We start from the raw sequence: 20,380 nt of genomic DNA on the forward strand, positions 1-20,380 counted from the left end.
ATCATAGGAAAGAGACTCAATCATAGGAAACAAACTGAGGATTGCTGAAGGGGAGCGGGGTGGAGGGATGGGGTAATTGGATGATAAACATTAAGGAGGGCAGGTGATGTAATGAGTACTGAGTGTTACACAAGACTATGAATCACTGACTTCTACCTCTGAAACTAATAATATGTTATATGTTAATTAATTGAATTCAAATTTAAAAAAAGGGGGAAATCAGGGCAACCTTGATAGCATCAGCCATGCCTTGAACATTGTCCCAGGTCAAGAGCCTGTCACCTCTGCATACTTTCTCATTGCACAGTGGCCCACACAGGACAATTGGGAAGTGCCGGGATGTTATCCTCTCCAAGCCCCCAACCCAGGTGGACTGGATCCTGGGTATAAATTCCACAACCTCCTGACCTTCAGAGGGATAAATCTGACATGCACGCTGTAGTTCCTCAAGGATCCCAGTGGGGCCGAGCCCTAGTTCCCATTCTTGGAATCAGTTGCCCATTTCTCCCTTCCTTGCTTCTCCTCCTGCCCTGAGTCCCTCGAGCTCCTCTCATGCCTGCTTTCTGGCATAGCTTCCTAATAACTACCCACCCCCAAGTCCTTGTCTCTGGCTTTGCAAGGGGACCTCAAACTATGAATGCTTCCTAGAAGAAAGTGAACCTTCTCCTAATTTGTACCAAGGCCACATATGAGCTAGTGATGGTCCTGGAAAGCTGGCTGCTGATATATTTGGACTTGATTGTGAGGATGGAGCCATGCAGCCTAGAAGATAAATCTGAACATCCTGGAAGCTGACTTCTGCACCAAAGAGCAGGAAGAAGAATGAATGTCCTGGATTGTCCTTGAGAAGGCCCAGAGCCTCATACTTTGGAGAAGACAGGAGTTGAGAGAGGAGGTGAAGGCCACACTGGGTGGGTGGCTATGAGGGAGCCAGCAAACTTGGGAAAGAGGGGGCAGAGAGGGAGGGGGAGAGGTGCACAGCTGGTCTCTTGGTTTCTAGTGTCTTCATTCAGTTGTGTACGGACTCTTACTATCACAGAACAGTGGGTCAGTGTGGGCTAATATGATTTAACCTGTAATAAGCAAAGTGTATTCTATAAATTGATTGGAAGCTTTGGGATTTCTTGGCATGTCAGATGACCCTTTCATTGGGAGAATTTTTCCTCTTGCTACTGGGGGGTCAGTAGTTAGAACATGTTCAATTTTATTCCTAAATGTATCTTAAGATGTCAAGCATGTTGTTTGGCCCCTTTGGTCCGTTCCAGGCATCAAAGTTGTGGTCCTTTTCAGAATTACCACCATACTTCGGAGCTCATAAGTGAGAGTCTTTCCAGGGCTTATTTTTTCATGTTCCCTCTAGTTACACCTCTCTGGTGATTCAGAGATGCACTTGTTATCTCTATCCTTTTTCTTTCCCCCAGTAGCATGCTGACTTCCTCTTTACAACAAACTTTTATAAAAGACTCTTTGCTATCTTTCCCTCTTTCTCTGCTGGAATGATTCCAACGCCTGGGTCATGGAATTGACTTCTAGCCAAATAGCTTTTCTTGTGAGTAGGGTCCATAACAGGTGGGAACTTTATGGGTCTCAGACAGTAATGGTCCAACGAGGCAAATATTTTCTGAGCAATGATATGATCCCTTAGCAGAAAAACTTGTATCTCTTCTCACGAATGAGTAACTGTATCATCCGTGAAGTTTTCCAAACTGCTTGACATTTGTGAGGGCATTTGCATTGAAAGCATAGAGTTTGGATTATGCACAATTATTTGGCCTTTTTACATGCTATGCAGAGGTCAGACAAGATGGATATGGATTGGTTTTCTATTTGAGAATTGTGCAGTCTGCTAATGCCCATCCTTCAAAGATGACCATGTCTTCATCCCCAGGGCCTCTGAATATGTTACCTTCCATGGCAAAGGGAATTTGCTGATGTAATTATGTTAAGGATTTTGAGATGGGGAGATTAGCCTGGATTTTCTGGGTGAGTCAGTGAGATCACAAGGTGGTTACAAGCCAAGGAATGCTTCTAGAAACTGAAAAAGTCAAGGAAATGGATTCTCCTTTGAGGCCTCCAGAAGGAACATGGCCCTACTGACACTTTGATTTTAGACTTCTGACATCCAAAACTATGAAGGAATAAATTTGTATTGTAAGTGACTGTATTTGTGGTCATTTGTTATAACAGCAGTAGGAAACTAACATGGTGGTCTTGAATTAAGAGAGGAGGCTCCGGGTGATTGCCCTGAGAGGGGGCCAGGAGTGACGGCTTGTTTGAATTTGGGTTCCCAACAAAGGGCCCTTCAGAACCATCACACCAGCATAAGATTTTAGCAAAAGAGAAGGTACTTGGGTAATCAGCTTGGGCTAGAGAGTGAAATTTCCAATTTACATTCAACATCATTATTCATATGAATTCAAGACAGATTGTTAAACAAAATTAGAGCAACATAGAAACTATTAGGTCAGTGATGTCTAGTGACGTTCTGCAAAGATGGAAATGTTTTATATCTGCATCATTAAATATGGTAGCCTCTAGCTAAATGTGGCTAGTGTGACTGACGACTTGAATTTTTAATTTCATCTAAATGTAAATGATTTAAATAGCCACATATGACTACTGGCTACCATATTGGATAGTTTTAGGTCAGCACTGTCTAAGAGAAATATAACATGAGCCACATACATAATTTAAAATTTTCTAGTAGCCACATTTTACAAAAAGGGCAAAGAACCACGTGAAATTGGTTTAAGATATATATTTTAACCCACATCTTAAAGTATTATAATTTTACTATGTAACCAATATAAAAAATATTAACAAGAAATATTAACAAGATATTTAGGCATCTTCTTTTTATCCTCCCCCTTTTTTTACATAGTCTTCAAAATTCAGTGTGTATTGTACCCTTAAAACACATTTCACTCTGGACTGGCCACATTGCTGGTGCTCAATAGCCACATGTGGCTAGTGGCTGCTGTACAAAATGGTGCCAATTATTTATTTTTTTAAAAGATGTATTTATTTGTTTTAGGGAAAGAGAGTGAGAACACGTGCGCCCATGCATCAGGGGAGGGGCAAGAGGAGAGGGAGAGAGAGAATCCCAAACAGGCTCCTGCCTGAGTACAGAGCCCAACGTGGGGCCTGATCCCACAGCCCTGAGATCATGACCTGAGCCAAATCAAGATTGGGACGCTTAACTGACTGAGCCAACCAGATGCCCCTGAAACAGTGCCAATTATTAAGTCATTGATGAGGAACTGGGAACTAGAAAGTGAAATGATTAGTTTCCAAGTTTATTCCTCCCGCAAGACCTTTTAGTCTTTGCTGCTCCCTCCAAGAGATACATAACTTCTGGCAATGAGGAGAGAAAGAAAATTTAAGTTTTTTCTTCTCTACCAACTTATTTCTGAATTTCAGTGGATAAATACTTAATGTAACTCTCAAAATATAACTTGTGAATTGGTGGGCTGATTGGATTTCCAGAAATGGAAATGAAGAAGACAGTGCTGGAGAGAAAGAGGAGAAATTGAATTGATCTTCAGAAACCTGGGGCAGACACAGGAAAGAGCAATTGTGATGGGAAATAATGGAATAGACATTGCAGAGGGTGGCCTTTCTCAGATTGGGGGTCTCTGAGGTCCATGCACATCAGAATTCTCAGGATGTTTGTTAAAATGCAAATACCAGCAAACCGTGGGATCAGAGTTTTGGAGTGGTCCAGGGAGCTGGGAGCTGGCCTTCTTAATTGGCTTTGTAAATGATTATTACATGAAAGGTGGGAGTCATTGAGCCAGATTTATGAAAATATACAACAGGCTGGGAATTTGTAACGGAGCTTGTATTGTCTTAGAAAATTAAAAATGCTTTGGTCCTAGGTCATAATTAATCTAAATATGCTGGGTTCAGCTAAAGCGAAAATGTGACTAATGTCAAAGGACAGTTCCAACACATTATTGCCTCTTAGAGATGGGCTTGAATTTGTGGATAGAGAGAAATCTCCCAGGGCTGTAGGATTCCTTACTAAGCAATATGTTTCCTTTCTTTTTCTGCCCTTTTTTTTTTCCCCAAGAAAAAGTCCTCCTTTGCTTGGTTGTTACTGATCATTGTTCCTACTTTTTTTTTTTTTTTTTTTGGTTTAAGAGTGGGGGTTTTCTGCTAGTCCATAAGGTGCCAGTGTTTTTAGTGACTCTCCATTAGTTTACAGCAGTGGTGCCTGGCCAACAAATTCACAGCTGCTTGAAGGATGCAGACAAAGAATAAAACATAAAGAGAAGGAGGGCCAAAGGCTAAGAAGATGATGCTTCAAATGTCCAATTCCAGGAGAAATGCAAATGGCGGTCTCTCCCGAGAGTCGTGAGGGGGCCATGGAGACTCCACTGTGTTAGCCACCAGAGGGTATGCAGCTTGGACTGGAGTCATGTTCTTGCTACCTCTGAGGAAAGAGGTCTTCAACTTCCAAGCCTCGAAGGCTCCACTGCCCCTGCAGGCCTTGTTAAAATGCAGACTTCCACTCTGAGATGGATGACCTCAGGGGCCCAGAGGCCTTGCTCGAGAAATCCCTAATCAGCTGCATGGAGTAGCTTCCATTTATCATGCATTGAATGCTTACTCTGTGCCAGACCCTGTTCTAAGGGCTTTGCATATATTATCCCATCTCATCCTTCTAGCAGTCCCACGAGGTCACTCGTATTTTCCTTATTGTACACATGAAAGTGATGCTCAGAGAGATTGAGTAATTTGCCTGAAGTCACATAAAAACAAGTGGCAGTGATTGTCCAACTCTGTGCAGGTTTAGCCTCAAACTCTGTGCTTATCCCTAACTAGACTAGTGGTTCTCAAAGCATGGTCCCTGGATCAGCATCATCAACCTCATCCAGGGACTTGTAAGAAATGCAAATTTTAAGCCTCCTCCCTAGATGTACGAATTGAAAATTGTGAGTGAGCCCAACAATCTGAGGTTGACAAGTCCTCCAGGTGATGTGATATATGTCTGAGTTTGAGAACCACTGGATTGAGCTAAGCCTCCTGCTCTCTAAGACAGCACTGGCAGTGTGATGGGGGCAGGCCCCAGAAACTTCTTGGAGAACAATATTGGGTTTCTGCAGCGACAGAATGACAGTGGGGATGGTAATGGCAGGAGAAACTGCAATTTCCCAGGTGGCCGAGAACCAGCACACCATCCATGGGTCTATTGATTCATCCAATGGAAGTGGAACCAGGACATATGAGTTCCCATCTAAGCCACTTTGTCACCTGGGAAAAGAGGATGAGAAGCTGGGTTCGGGAGAGATTGAGAAGGAAGTTATAGGGACAGCAGAGCAGAAAAGGAACTCGTAGAAGCAGGTGGACTAAAATGGCTCAGAAATCAAAGGTAAGAAAACAAGTGGGCCGGAGGTCATATCCCAGAGAAGACATATTTTAAAATTGAGTCTTCAGAAAAAGCCGCTTGTTCCCCTTCCATTACAGCAGAAATCAATGACCGCATTCCTGGGACTTGTGTTCCTTCGTGCATGTGTGGTGACTGTGAAACAGTTGAAAAGTGAGGCTCACGGTGGGGGTGCCTGGCTGTGGGCGTGCTTTAAAGAGACTGTCAGGACCATTGGCATAGATTAATGGTGGCAACTCTTGAAGGTAGCACCTGCCTGGAAGGTCTTCTACTGTAGCAGTGCAAAGCATTGCAGAAAGGATCTGTGGGGATTTTTCCAAAACTAGCCAATTTCCAAATTTCCTCCATTTCACAGACCTGTGAAAAGGAGCACGTAGAAACAGAGAGCGCTGGGGCAATAGAAATCTAGCTGATGGAATCTGAATTGCTCATCTAGATAAAACTGTTCAGACCAAATTCTGAATCGTTATAGGCAGTGAGGATGAGACGTTTCTGCAATTAATATTAATGATGCTTGGAAGATGGCCAGGTGCACTTGTTCAGCATAGACCAGGACAGATGACAGACACCCGAGCTAACAAAGGGGAGGGAGGACAGGTAGCCAACATGAGCATCCCCTACGCTTCTGCCTTTGTCTTATTTGTATATGTAAAATCAATGAATATTATAGCAGAGTCCCACGGCTGCTGTCAGAGATAATATCTGCCTTGTGGGAAATGTCATGTCAGACTTTATATACAGTTCCCAGGGGATCTACTCTGCTGTATATTGAAATTCATCTAATTACAATGCATTCCCCACTTTGGACAAACACTTAAAGCAGGAACATTCAGATTTACATAAAAGATAAACCAGGGAGCAATTATTTCCTTGACTAAAGGGTTCTTTAGCTTGTAAAAGGTGTCACTGTAATATTTATTTTAATTACAAGCTTTCCAGATGCAGCTAAAATTAAGTCCACAACTAATTTTTTTCTATAGCTCACATATTGCATGAACTGTGCCAGTATCTGTTGTGTGTATCTCAGAACAGATTATGCTCCTCCTGCAAGGTGGTTAGCTACACATACTGAGACAGGTGCACCATGCATTAGCAGCTTTTGTGGAGACTGTTGACTTCTGTACCTCCATGGGATTCCGACATGCATATGACATCAGGTCCTCCCGGTTTTTCCTTGTTTTTCAGCCATGTCAATCCTACCTGCCAAGGTCTCAAAGGGAAGTCCTTGACCTACTGTCTCCTACTTTAAACTTTTTTTTTAATTTTTATTTATTTATGATAGTCACAGAGAGAGAGAGAGAGAGAGGCAGACACATAGGCAGAGGGAGAAGCAGGCTCCATGCACCGGGAGCCTGATGTGGGATTCGATCCCGGGTCTCCAGGATCGCGCCCTGGGCCAAAGGCAGGCGCCAAACCGCTGCGCCACCCAGGGATCCCTGTCTCCTACTTTAAAATCATATATCCTGAGTGTACTCACATGCATGCGCATCCACGCGTGCACACACACACAGAGGGCATGTACTTATTTAACTCTTTCAAGCCTTCATTTTAATTTCAGTTGGTTTTGGTAAGAGGTTGGGTACAACCAATATTCACAAGTTAACCCGTGAAACAACAAAGAAATCATTTTTAAAAGCCAAATATTACCTATTGAAATATGTAGGTCAATCCAGGCGAAGGGCTGTGAAACCAATGCCCTTTGCCTGGGTTGACCTACAGCTGGCCAGAACTCTTAGAGGTTTGCCCAGAATTGAGTCTGACAGTTGATGTGTCTTTGTCATCAAGAGTGACAATCCTGTCTTCATTCTATTTACCTTATGGTCTTAATCTAGGTTTTGCCCAAATCTCCAGATTCATTATCAGCTGAGAATCTTGTTTCTACATAGCCCTACACACTATGTTCTGGACAGCCAAAGCATGGGTTGATCTGTTGCTTTGAGGACTCCCACCCCACTTTCTATTTGGGTGGAGTGTGTCCTAAAGGGGCTTCATCCTACTTCCTAGATTGATGCTTCACTTTCATGTTTAACAGTAAAGTCCCACAAACAGTTTTATGCTCTATTTTTGTTTCATCCTCATCTTCCTGAGATAGGATATTCTAGGAAAGGCGCTGAGCAAAATGAACCCCAATTTGCTGAGAATGGATATCAAAGTACATTGGCCTCATGATAAATCAGAAGGGAATGAAAGGGACTTTGGGGAACCCAACTCATTTCCAAGCCAGACAGCACTCTGAGGTCTCGTTTGTGGTGGAGCTTAACACCGGCAAATCCAAATTTTGGAAGAAGTTTCTATGTCAGACGACTTGGGATAGTCTTTTTGGGGCCCTGGGAACAAACCACACCTCTGTGGACAGATATCACACTTCTAGGAAGGAAGTGGACATTTCCACCGCCACTCATTCTGGAAGGAAGTCAAACCAGGGGCAGAAAGTGATAACTTTAGAGGCTGACCTTAGACCGAGATAGGAAAACAAAATAGAACAGAAAGATGCAAGAGGAGACTTCTCATTCACTCCTCAGGAAATCCTGGGATCCCAAGCAGGAGGCAGAGCATTAGGTTGGCTGCCCCCAGCTTTGGGTAAGCTGCTTTGAGTCAAGATCCTCACTAGGCTTGTTTCTGTGGGAGACCCTAGCCTGGGTGTGTAAAACTGCTGCAGGTCCCTCAAGTTGCCCCAGCCCCTGCCTCAAGGTCCCTCAGGTAGGGGAGGAGGCAGAGAGATGTCATTGCCATGGTTATTGCTTTCTAATGTGCCAGGCATGTTATACATCTTTCTTTTTTAGTATTCACTATTACCTAAAAAAGAAGTATGGTTCCTCCTGTTTTATAGATGAAGCAACTGAGTACCAGAGAGATCATGATCCTCCAGAAGGAAGGGCCTTCTGTCCCCAGCCTGTAAATGGCAGCCATGGGAGGGGAGGAGACCATCAGTCCTGCTCTCTGACTTTTTCAAACAGTGCTCTTTTCTCCCTGCTATCAGCCTCTCACATCAGTCTTTAGGTTAAGTCCCTTTTCATCGCCCCAAATCTCATTTGTTGGCACTGGCAAAGCACCGTGTAAAGCAAAGTTGTTAACATTTTCCAAAGTAACCTAATCAGAATTTATGCTGAACCCCAGGTGAGTATTTACCACAGGGAAAGCCAGAATATACCTGTGCTCAGTAATTCTGGTGAAGAGCACTGAATTTTTATTTTCCTTATAGCAGTCATTCTCAAGCCTCAGCATGCAACAGAACCATCTAGAGCAGGGCTGGCAAGCTATGGTCTGTGGGCGAAATACCCCTAGTGCTTGTTTTTCAGCAGCCATGAGCTAAGAATGGCTTTAACATTTTTTAAATGGATAAAAAAAATCAAAAGAAGAATAATATTTAACAACACAGAAAAATTACATCAAGTTTACATTTCAGCGTCCATAAATAAAGTTTTATTGACACAGAGCCATGTCCATTCATTTCCATATTGTCTATAGCTACTTTTGTGCTGCAGAGACTATATGAACATATGACCTGCAAAGCTTAAAATATTTACTACCTTTTACCCTTTACAGAAAAAGTTTGCTGACCTGTGACCTCAAAAGGTAAAAATAGAGTGCTATGCCCCGACCCTAGAGTTTCTAGTTCAATAAATCTGGGTGGTGACCAAAAATGTGCATTTCTGATAATTCCCTAGATGATGTTAATGTTGCGGGTCTAGGGAACACACTTTGGGAACCACCACCTTATAAAATGACTGGTTGTGCCCAAAATGAGTATTTGATTCCTATAATTTTGTTGTGCCTTTACAATCCTTGTTTCCAATTCTAGTGGAGGGCTGTAATGAGTCATACTTCTCCAGCAGTATTTTCTTGATGTTCAAAGAGGATATATAACAGGTTTAGAGCAAGTTCCTGGAGCTCAGCTTCCTGGAGAGAAACTTAGCTCTATCACTTGCTGGCTTTGCGACCTTGGGTAAGTTTCTTAACCCCTTTGGGACTCAGTTTCCTCATTTGTTAACACAAGGACCATAACAATAGTTTCTATCCTTCACAAGGTTGGTGCAAGCAGTAAATTAGTTAATACACATAACATACCCACAAAGGTCCCTGGCATACATTAAATGCTGTAATAATGCCAGTTGTCATCAAGCCATCCCTACCCAGGGCTAAGGTAGTTCACCTCAACCTCGACAGAGCATTGAAATCACCTGATTTGGGTCATACCTCTTGAGATTCTGATTTAACTGGTCTGGGGTGTGGAGTGTTAGGATCCTCACAATTGTAAAGGGAAATTATAATGGAGCACCACCCAATAAAAATATAATGACAGACACATGTATAATTTTACATTTTTTAGTAGCCATGTTTTAAAAAGGCGAAATTAATTTTAATATATGTCAACAACGTTTTATTGTTGATAAATAATAAATGATGTAGTAATTATATCTTTAACATAATACATCTAAAATATTATAATTTCAACATACAACCAATATAACAATGATTGAGATATTTCACTTTCTTTGTTTTCATATTTAGTCTTTGAAGTCAAGTCTGTACTTGATGAGTTATAGCCCATTTCAGTTTAGACTGGCTACATTTCTGTGGCCGGGTCACCACAGACACACTACACACCCCTTTGTGTGTGTAGCCACCACAAAGATAAGTGTGGGCCTAACTAAAATGTACAACCAAGATTGAGATCTGCTGGGGTAAGGGCACAGTTGGCCATTGCAGACCTGCCCCAAAGCTATGGAACTTCTGCTGACATTACTCCTCTTTCCTTAGGGGTAGCCATCAGGGATGGTCATCAGGACATTTGATTTAATACCAGTTTAGTCTTAAAAACTGATGTCAGTTTGAAAGCATCAAGATCAAGTAAAGCAAATGAATCTACATGACCCAAAGTTACCAGAATGAGAAAGGCAGTAAGGGAAAAATAACTGAGAACAAAGTAAAACAGTGACCTGTTTGGTTCCTTCTCAATGAACCCACAGCTAGGTAAAAGGGGATGTGGGTATCCCAGAAAAAAATATGGAATGGATATTGAAAGATCCCTTGACATCCTATGCCAGACGTTGACTCAGAATGTTCTAACTCTGAATATCATTGAATATTAAGTGGGTTATGATTTTTTTCGAAAAGAGGAAGAAGAGAATTCATCCTCTCTGTTCCATCCTACAATACTCACTAACATTTAATAGAATAACTTTGTAAATTTATTTACAAAGCAAAAGAGATTTCCAAAAAGATGAGAACGGAGATCTGTAGTTCCACCACTTAGAGATAACCACAATTAGCACCCACGGGAATGCTATTTCAGAATGCTATGGTGCATACACTCACACACATTTTACTAAAAAACATAGTCCAATAGTAAGTATTCTTTCTTTTTTTTTAAGATTTTATTTATTTATTCATGAGAGAGAGAGAGAGAGAGAGAGAAGCAGCCTCCATGCAGGGAGCCCAATGTGGGACTCGATCCCGGGTTTCCAGGATCACACCCTGGGCCAAAGCAGGCACTAAACCGCTGAGCCACCCAGGGATCCCAGAAAGTACTCTTTCATGCAAGCTTGTTTGTCACTTCACAAAATTTTTGAGTATATTTTCAAGCACTTTAATAATTTCCTACAATATCATTTAAAGGCACAGCATATTGAAACTGTGTTTGGCTCAACAATGATCTGCTTAATCAATGCCCTATAACTGGACACATAGGCTATTGCCCTCACACTTGCTACTCACACCATAAGTGCTAATGTCAAAAAGAAAATTGCTTGGTCTTTCAATCCAATGGGCTCTTGACTTAGAGCTTGCTTAGGATCCTTCCTCTGCACCTTTGCGAGCAAGAGGACACATTTTATCCACCCAGCCTCACTAAGCCTGACCCATTTTGTAGTTTGTCTTGCTTGGAGAACAGCCAGCAGGGTGCAGAGTGCAAGGGAATGCATAGTAATACTTTGGAAATGATATCAAACGAACGATATGAAACACCTTCATGCGCCACCTGCAGTAGACACCAAGTTTTCTCACTGCTCTGCTAAGAAGGACCTGCGAACCCCAGAGGGGCTCTGCTTCCTGCCGAATATGTCAACAGCAGCTTGTGCTTGGGTTTGAACTAGCTACAGCTCTCCACTTTCTCCCCCTCCGGGCTTAGAATTAATCACTTCTTTCAATAGAATCATTCCTGCAATGGGTTTATGGGTGGGTTACAAAAAACGCAATAACCCAAGAAGCCTCTCAATTTAAGATGTTGGTTTTTCTGGCTTATATAATTTACATAATTATTTGTTCATGCAGCATTTGTATATCAGTTTTGCGACTGCTTTATACAATATGAAATTTCCTGGCAATTCCCTGAGTGCCGGCTTCTCGGGCTGCCTCGGCAGGTTTTAGCCCTGCAGCAATAAAGCAAATAAATGGCTATAGGGCTGCCTGGCATTCCGATGAGGCAAGCACCAGCCTTTTGAGCGGCTGAATTGAATTGGACATCTCAGTTTGGGGGAACAGTATCTCTTCTGTTTTATTAATTCTATCAAAACTATTCATGGGGGGAAAACCCCAGGTTTTATTAAACTTGGAGAACCAAGATAATTCACTGTTTGCTGGGATTGGATGCACTTGTATCTTTGTAGTATGTAGAAGCATCATTAGAGAGTTGCTTTTAAGGTGAGCTGGTGTACGTGCGTTCATCCGTCATATAAAAAAATCCAATAAAACAATTATTTATTGCATCTTTATTTTGTGCCAGGCTGTCTTTGTCAAGTCTCCAGAAACAGAGAGGAGCAAGAGATATTCCTGCCTTCAAGGAGTTCTCAGTTTAAGGAAGGAGAAACACACACACACACACACACACACACACGCACACACGGGTATGATTCTAACTAAGCAGGAATGTGATGCTCCAGGAACATCCAGAGGGAGTGATTCATTTGGCTGAGTCTAGCCTGCTTTTCCAGCCCCACCATATCTGCAGGAAAATCAGGGAGGACCCCATTTCTATCATTCAGGAGGGAGCGAGGGAGAACTTGATTCAGGGAATACAAGGAAGTAGGAATGAAGGTTGGCACCATATATGTTCTTTCTTACTAAGCTCATAGCGCTTCCAAGTATACTTGTTTTCACATTTGGGTTCAAGAACACTTATTTGGGGGAAAAATTGGAAAGATAAGCAAGCGATAGACAATAAAACTGTAAATATTGGCTATAGAAAAGGTTAACTAGGGACCAAGTAATGAAGAATTTACCATGCTGAGGAAAGACTTGCACGCACCCAATCCATCAAAAATATTTCTAGTAAGTTCAGAGAGGAAAATTGCCTCATCAGTTTATAGTAGGTTAGCTAGGAAGAAAAAAATGTCCCTGCTTGAAACAAAGTCAGATCACTGGCCAGGAAGAGTTCTTAAATGATGACTTTAAATAAAGTCTTGGCCAAAAGGCACCGTTTCTTGTTTCTTCTTCTGTTTATTCATTCCTCAGCCACTAAGATTATGGATCCCAGAGGCAGCTCACCTGGGTTTGAGCCATGGCTCCCTCACCAGCTCTGTGACTTGGCACACTTTGCTAAAACTCTCTGTGCATTAGAGTATTAATGGTATGGACTCATGAGGTTGGGGTAGAAAGTACATACATGACTTACTGGGTGTGAAACTCTTAGAACAGTGCCTGGCACGAGTGCTTACTGATGTGTGCTGGAGGGCTCAGTACGGAGCACATTTGAAGTCCTGGGCATAAAGACTAAGATGCTCCTACCTCAACCTCAAGAAGCTCATAGTCCACTGGAGATGACAAGTGGGAGTAAATAATTGAAGGCTAATATGGAGAGTGCTACAATATGGTAATGCACCCCACACTTTGGGGAACAGAGAAGAGGATGAGGAGGGAGGGCTGAGCTGAGGCCTGTCATCTATGTGTACAGCAAGGCTCACTCAGTTTCAGGGGACCTGAGATTTTTTTAAATTCCCTGCTTTCTTTTCCTGTACAAACTTCCTCTGTCCACACCCTTTAGTTGTGGGAAGGGAACCCCAATTCCTTCTAGATCCTTTGTTTAGAAAGCATAATTGGATGATCTCACTCTGCCTTCCTCGAATGAGGAAATAAAGAAGTGGATGTTTCTGGTGTGTGGGGCTAGGGGTGCACTCCCCCTTGGCCACTGGGACAGAGAAGGGGGCCCTGGGTAGGAGGAGGAAAGTGACTTCTGGGAGGACAGTCACAGATCAGACCCATGAGTTAAATAAGCAGAGCATCATCTCAGGGCCTTGGTAAAGATTCTGCAGGAGGACAAGGCACAGAGGTGGTGAGGGAGGTGAGGACCAGTTAGAGTGGGGTTCTTGTGCTCCCTGGGGTGTATGTAGTAGGGGGCACATGGTTAGCAAATTGAAAAAAAGGACCAGATGATGTCATGGTTTTACTCTTTGTGCTCTGACTCTAGCTACCAATGTCCTCATCTGTCAATAACTCAAATGGGCTAGACCACAGAAAACATTTAGAAAGTTTTGTTGTTTTTTTGTTTGTTTGTTTTGTTTGTTTTTTTGTTTTTGTTTTCCTCAGGGTCCATTGCTATATCCAGGAGACCCTGTCACTAAAGAGGAGAAACTTGGAGATACTTTCAGTCCCCGTGGATTTGGGGAAGCTGTTGGTTCTTTCTGCTCCTAGCCTTTAGAAAAAATTTTTTAAACATGGTTCCAACCACGAAGAGTGACATTTTTCTGTTTGTAAAGTGCCTCACGTGCATGTTTCATTTGATTTTCATACTATAGGAGTTAGGTTCTGGGAAATGGGCTTCATGGTTATATTGATTTATTTACTGGTTCATTTAAAAGATTTTATCTATTTATTCATGAGAGACAGAGAGAGACAGAGGCAGAGACACAGGCAGAGGGAGAAGCAGGTTCCCTGTGGGGAGACTGATGGGGTACTCGATCCCAGGATCCTGGGGTCATGCCCTGGGCCCAAGGCAGATGCTCCACCTCTGAGCCACCCAGGTGCCCCATTCATGGTTATTTTATATGACACATGCTGATAAGCAAGGTTCAGCTTGTCCAAAGGTGAGAGATGGAACCAGGGCTCCCGTCTCAACTGGAAGCCATTGTTCATTCCTCTCTGGACCTCAACAAGCAGCAAGACAGACAGCTTACCCCCTTTCCTTCTTCCGCAGAAAGAAAACTTGGGTAGATCCTCTTCACAGATGGGATAGGAGAAATTCAGAATGGATGATCCTTTAGTGAAGAGAGCTATGTCAAGAAACAGCTCTTTGATGTCCTCTCCTAAAGGGAAGGAAAAGATCAGCTTCACTATCAGCGTGGATTTTGCCTCATATCAAAGCACTGAACATTTATAGAGGCCTGAGTCAAATGGCCTTTGATTTCCAAAAACCTGCCTTGTATGGGGACAGTTTTCTTTCCTTTCCTTTCCTTTCCTTTCCTTTCCTTTCCTTTCCTTTCCTTTCCTTTCCTTTCCTTTCCTCTCCTCTCCTCTCCTTTCCTTTCCTTTTTTCTTTTCTCCTTTCTCTTTCTTTCTTTCTTTCTTCTTTCTTTCTTTCTTCTTTCTTTCTCTTTCTTTCTTTCTTTCTTTCTTTCTTTCTTTCTTTCTTTCTTTCTCTTTCTTTCTTTCTTCTCTTTCTTCTTTCCCTTCTTTTCTTTCTCTTCTATCCCTCCTTTGTTCCTTCATTCCTTCTTTCTACCCTCTCCTCCTCCTCCTCCTTCTTCTTCTTTCTTCTTTCTTCTTGGTAAAACGGCACTTAGGCAGTGCTACAGAGGATACTGGCAACAGCTCTAGGGATGAATGTAGCCCTTTTAATGAACTTTATCTGTTTGGAGCAAGGTAGACACTCTGCTGTGCTCCCCTGCCCTGATGGCTCTTGCCCCTTGAGGTGATGGCTACAGTCTGGGTTCTACAGCTTCTTGGCTGCATAGTATTGCATGCTTCCCCTGAGAGGGTGGGGTGGGGTCACCCCCCACAACTGCTAGGTGTTGTATCATATTACACAGGAAGCTTTAGGGTGCTCTGCCTTTTTCTCTATTCCTCCTTTTCATGTTCCACTTCCTCCTTTTTTCATTCCCCTTTTACTCAACTCCTGCTGTAGAATCCAGATATTGGGCAAGGTTCTGAAAATACGAAGATGCATGAGAGTTTTTTTGTCCCCAGCAGTGTTCTCTCCATTTCTCTGGAATGATTCCACACGCTAAGTCTATTAAATCCTTCTGTTCTGGTTTTGATAAAACTGCTTCAGAAGGGAGATACTCTAGTAGCTATAGCAATATAATGACAGACTGTAAAAGCATGGCCAAATAAAAATAAACAATCAGCATCCTACCTCATTGATTGGGGTGGAGGGAGAAGATATTACATATCTTTGCCTTTGTCAAAGGTTTAAGAACTTACATCAGCTGTTTGGGAAATGATATAAAGCAAATGATAAGCCATGCTACTCGTGGTAGACTTGTTTGTTGCTGAGATAACAAAGCAAAAGCTCTCTCCCACAGAGATATCAATATTTAGGCTTGCCACATTATCTCTTTTTGTTGTTGGATATACTGATTCCAGGTACTGATATCATCCAAACGAATGCTTAGAGTGTTTTTAGTATAAGAGCACAGCATTCAGTGAGAGTTCCATTGTATCCAGATGTCACCAAGAGAGAAGTAAAAATGAAGATGGAAATAGAGTTGCTTCCACAGAGTGGTGGGGACAGTGGCCTAGCCAGCCACTTAGCCAGCTACTGCAGTTAATGTAGCTAATGTAAGTATTTGGGGGTGTGGACCAGGAAGAAATCATGCAATGTTTTATTTCATGTCAGTACTCTTTACTTACTTAGGATCATTCCAAATCTAATGTTGAGTTTTGGCTTTAAATGTTTAGAACACTGGTCAGCGGAAAAGCCAAAATCTTGTAACGGATCTGCCAAGAAGAACACAACAGATTAGGTGTGAGTACATTGTATGCTCTGGAAACTTCCATTAAAAATTCATACCAACGATATCATTTTTTTCTACATGAATCACTAAAATTGATTCAAAAACTTATTGACCAGCACTTTTTTTTTTTTTGCATAAATTCATGATGCCATCAAGATTCCTTCCAAGTCTCTCCAAAGTCAGTGTTGGTCAAGGCTACGTTCTAATGGCAGGCTCTCGATCTGAAATGAGCACAGCATCTTGATGGGTGGGCTACACTATTACTTAACATTTTTATCATTGCTTGAATTATTTCAGTTCCTGAGCTTTTGGCCCTAACATTGCTTATTGATTATTCAAAACATTTCACAAATATTTATTATCATAATTAAAACAGGGAAATATATGCAGATTTTCATAGTTAAGACTTGCCTTTATAATTTCATCCCATCCCATCTCAGTCAATGTAATATTTTCCCCCCTAATATTCCATTATATGCTAGGTATTGTGCTAGATATGATAAGGACTGCAACGTAATGCCTTTTACACATACCTTCTGCTCATTCAGAAAGCTTTGGTGACTCATCTATGCCTCAGAATACAGTCAGGAAATGTCCTCCTGACGACCCCACGTTCCATACTCCACATCATGAATCCATCATCCACATCATGAATCCATCCTCCATGTTTTGAGGTCAGGTAATCAACCAGAAAATTCCCACCATGGTTACTTGCTCATGCACTTTCTTTAACGTGCAATGGTCTTATCCTTTTGGCTGTGGACTAAATATTAAGTAAGGTTTTGCTCATTCCCATCTTTTTTTTTGTGAGGGTTTCGCTGATTACCCCTCTCATAGTTTCTGGCTTCCTGAATTATTATTATTTTTAAAAGATTTTATTTATTTACTTATTTGAGAGAGAGACAGAGAGTGAGCACGAGTGGGGATGGGGCAGAGGGAGAAGTAGACTCCTGGCCAAGCAGGGAGCCAGACTCTGGGACCCCATCCTGGGACTCTGGGATCATGACCTGATCCAAAGGCAGATGCTTAACTGACTGAGCCACCTGGGCACCAGGGCTTCCCTGAATTATTAAAAGAATTACGTCTGAAATATTTTTTCAAAGCAAATAAACACGTATTACTTTGTACTCTGCGCTTGGACTCATCCTATAACACTTAATCTAAACACAAAACTCCTGAAAGGCAGGAGCTGGGTTTTTGTTCAGTTTGTTTTGGTCTCTATTTCATTTTCCTTTATGTTTCCCACTGGCCCTGAGAGAGAACTGATATTTAACTGTGCGGCCTTGTCAGGCGGTGAGCTTTGTAAGACTTTCCTGCTTAATCCCCCAAACTCCCCAGTGTGTAGCGCAGAGCCCCGCGGTCGGACACACAGAAAGCACCCCATTCGTGTAGGTAAGGAATGGATGAATGGGTCGTGGGTTAAGCTATTGTCCCTCAGCTCCTAATCCAGCCTCCAAAGTCTGCTGTGTCAGCAGGGGCTCTCCACAATCACGTTTCTCCTTTGCCATCTGCCAGCAGAGGTGCCAGTGGGAGACTGAAACTGAGCAGGGGAGAGAACCTGCTCCTCCTTGCATGCTTGTTGATCCTTGAGAGTGTCACCTGGAGATGGCCTGTCACCCTGGCAGTGGCAGTTGGTTCCAGCGTCCAGCTTTCTTCTGCACCTTCCCAGAATCAGCCGAGGCTAAGCTGTGTGGGCTCCTAAGCTTCTGTTACGACAGTTTCTGCCACAGACACTGTCTTCCTCTCCCCTGCAGCCTGTGCCTCGCTCCACAAGGCCCTCCTTTGAAGCCTCCAGGGTCTGATAAGTCCAACCTCTGCCCTCTGCTCTCCTAACCCTGAGTGTGGTCGCAGCTTCCTCGCTGTCCAGTTAGAATAACTGACAAGGTCTGCATTTTCCCCGTGGGACGCAGACTGCTACAACCAACGACAATCTTGAGAGATAGCTATGATTTTCCTCCTTTCACAGATGGGAAAATATAGACTCCAAGAGGTTAAATTAAGTTCTCCGGGTCCCAGAACTATAAGGTGGTAGAGTCAAGATTCGAACCCAGACTTACCAACAGACCAAAAATTAACCGCCCAGGATTGTGCAGAAGTATTCACAAAGTTGAGCCTCAAAGCTGTATGTTAGTGATTTAATTTGTAAGATGGCCTGGAATATTTTGTGCGCGGGCATATGGCATGTGATAATTCTGTTTCATAACTGGTTTTAATTTCAGCTTAGCTATGAGCTCACATTTGTCAATGATGGTGTTCCAGACAGTTTTATCATCCACATTGCTGACCTGGAAGATATGTAATTGTCTGTGGTATCTGCCGTGGAAATGATCACTAGCCTATTTTGCCTTGCAAATCTAATCTAAGGTGTGCTTTTGTTTGATCAAACCCTCTTGGATCTGGCTGTTAATTTTCCTGGGGAAAGGCCATTTTCTCGTATGCTCATTTTACTTCTTCATAAGCGCTTCTGTGCGGTCCCGGGCTTTGTTCAGCTTGGGAAATGGGAGCGGGAGGTTTGGAGACAATGGTCCCAGCGACGTATCTGGCACTCAGTATTAAAAAAGTGAGGCCAACTAGACAGACATTCAGGAAAGTGCATCCTCAGAATTCTGAATCGATTCAGATTGCTGTCTGAGGAAAGATAGGGGAGGCTACATATGTATCCCTTAGCTGATTAGCAGTTACAGTATCACACTGCATGTTTATCCATATTTTAAACGTGTAGATAGAAAGCATAAACTAAGGGCAGTAGAAGGAAATAAAACATCTCTTCGGTACTGGGAAAATATTCTTAGGAGAATAATCTTAATAGGGAATAAAGTCACGGAGAAAGCAGTAGGTTGCTTCTCTCTGAGGATACGTGTGTGTAATAAAAGCATTAAGGCAGATTGCTTCAAAGGGCTTCGAGGCTTGGTGATCTTTCCTAGCAGTTATTTTTATTCCATATTTGAGATGAGATTTTATATTTGGGACTGAATATGCAGTTTGTTGTTGTTCCTCCCGTCTCCCAGTCCCATCTTCACAGAGGCATGTCCTTCCCAGTGTGAATACGTAGTTCCACTCAGGCTCTAAATTGTGTTGTATTTGCCTTATACCTTTGCTATTCCTCTACTAGATGCTGTGAGCAGGCTCCCAGCCTCGGGGCCTAGCACAATGCCTGAAGATTATGCTAAGTTCCAAGTGACTGTTTGCAGAATCAAAGATAAAGGTTACATAAGTAGTAAATTGTAGAGAACGTTAAGGCAGATTTTCTCAACCTTGGCACTTATGGACATTTTGCAGATAATTCTCTTTTTTGTGGGAGTTGGCCTATGCATTGCAGGATGTTAGCAGCATCATTGGCCTCTCCCCCGCCAAACACCATCAGGCCACCCCTCCTTCCCCCACAATCCAGTTGTGACAACCAAAGAAATCTCCAGATGTCGCCAAATGCCCCCCCTGGGGACCAACCCGCCTCTGGTGGAGAGCCGCCGCTTTCAAGACTTGCTCAATCACCAGTCAAGTGCCTCAGACTACTGTACCAAAATAAAAGATGATGGGTTGCATTTTTAAGTAGTCCTTCTTATGTAATATGAGAACTGCTGGAGGGGGGAGGGGGTGGGGGGACTCCCTTGGACACTTGCCACAAGTAATTTTTAATACATATAAATTGGATTATCTGAACTTGGATCTTCTGAAGAAATGAAATTGGAAAGTTAATGAGAGTTGGTGTTCCTGGGTTGTGAGGGCAGAGATAAATGTTTCCTCTAGACACTTCATTGTCGAGCAGCAAATGAGCTGAGGAAAGAAGATAAAGCTTCATCGTGCAATATACAATCTTTTCATTTTAAACATTTTTTCCTTAGCCTCTGTGCTATAACCCCCTTCTATTTGTTCTGTCAACATGCATTATGGCTTCTGACCAAGGGAGGGTAGTGATTGCAGTGGGTGAGCCCAGCCAAGCTCCCAAACTGCCCCCCACAGTCCCTTGCCTCTGCGACACGTGTGTGTGGAGGGCAGGCTCCTCTAAACAGCTGAGAGAAAATCATGCTAGGGGTGAGGAAGAGGATCTGGGGGAGCAGCCAGTTGCATCTGCCTTGTAGTATCAAGGGCAGTGACAGTCCAG

At 42.7% G+C, this 20,380-nt stretch overlaps 1 protein-coding gene across 1 annotated transcript in view; it reads right to left on the reverse strand.

Moving 5' to 3' along the window:
- Nucleotides 1-20,380, reverse strand: part of LY86 (lymphocyte antigen 86) — a 58,782-nt gene that overhangs the window by 10,205 nt on the left and 28,197 nt on the right. The window contains exons 2-3 of the mRNA XM_025999247.2: nucleotides 16,175-16,261; nucleotides 14,500-14,628 (exon numbers count right to left, since the gene is read on the reverse strand). Coding sequence (XP_025855032.1) covers nucleotides 14,500-14,628; nucleotides 16,175-16,261 — 216 coding nt within the window. The remainder of the gene's footprint in view (nucleotides 1-14,499; nucleotides 14,629-16,174; nucleotides 16,262-20,380) is intronic.

The sequence above is a fragment of the Vulpes vulpes genome, chromosome 12 (genome assembly GCF_048418805.1).
Source record: "Vulpes vulpes isolate BD-2025 chromosome 12, VulVul3, whole genome shotgun sequence".
NCBI classification, from domain to species: Eukaryota; Metazoa; Chordata; class Mammalia; order Carnivora; family Canidae; genus Vulpes; species Vulpes vulpes.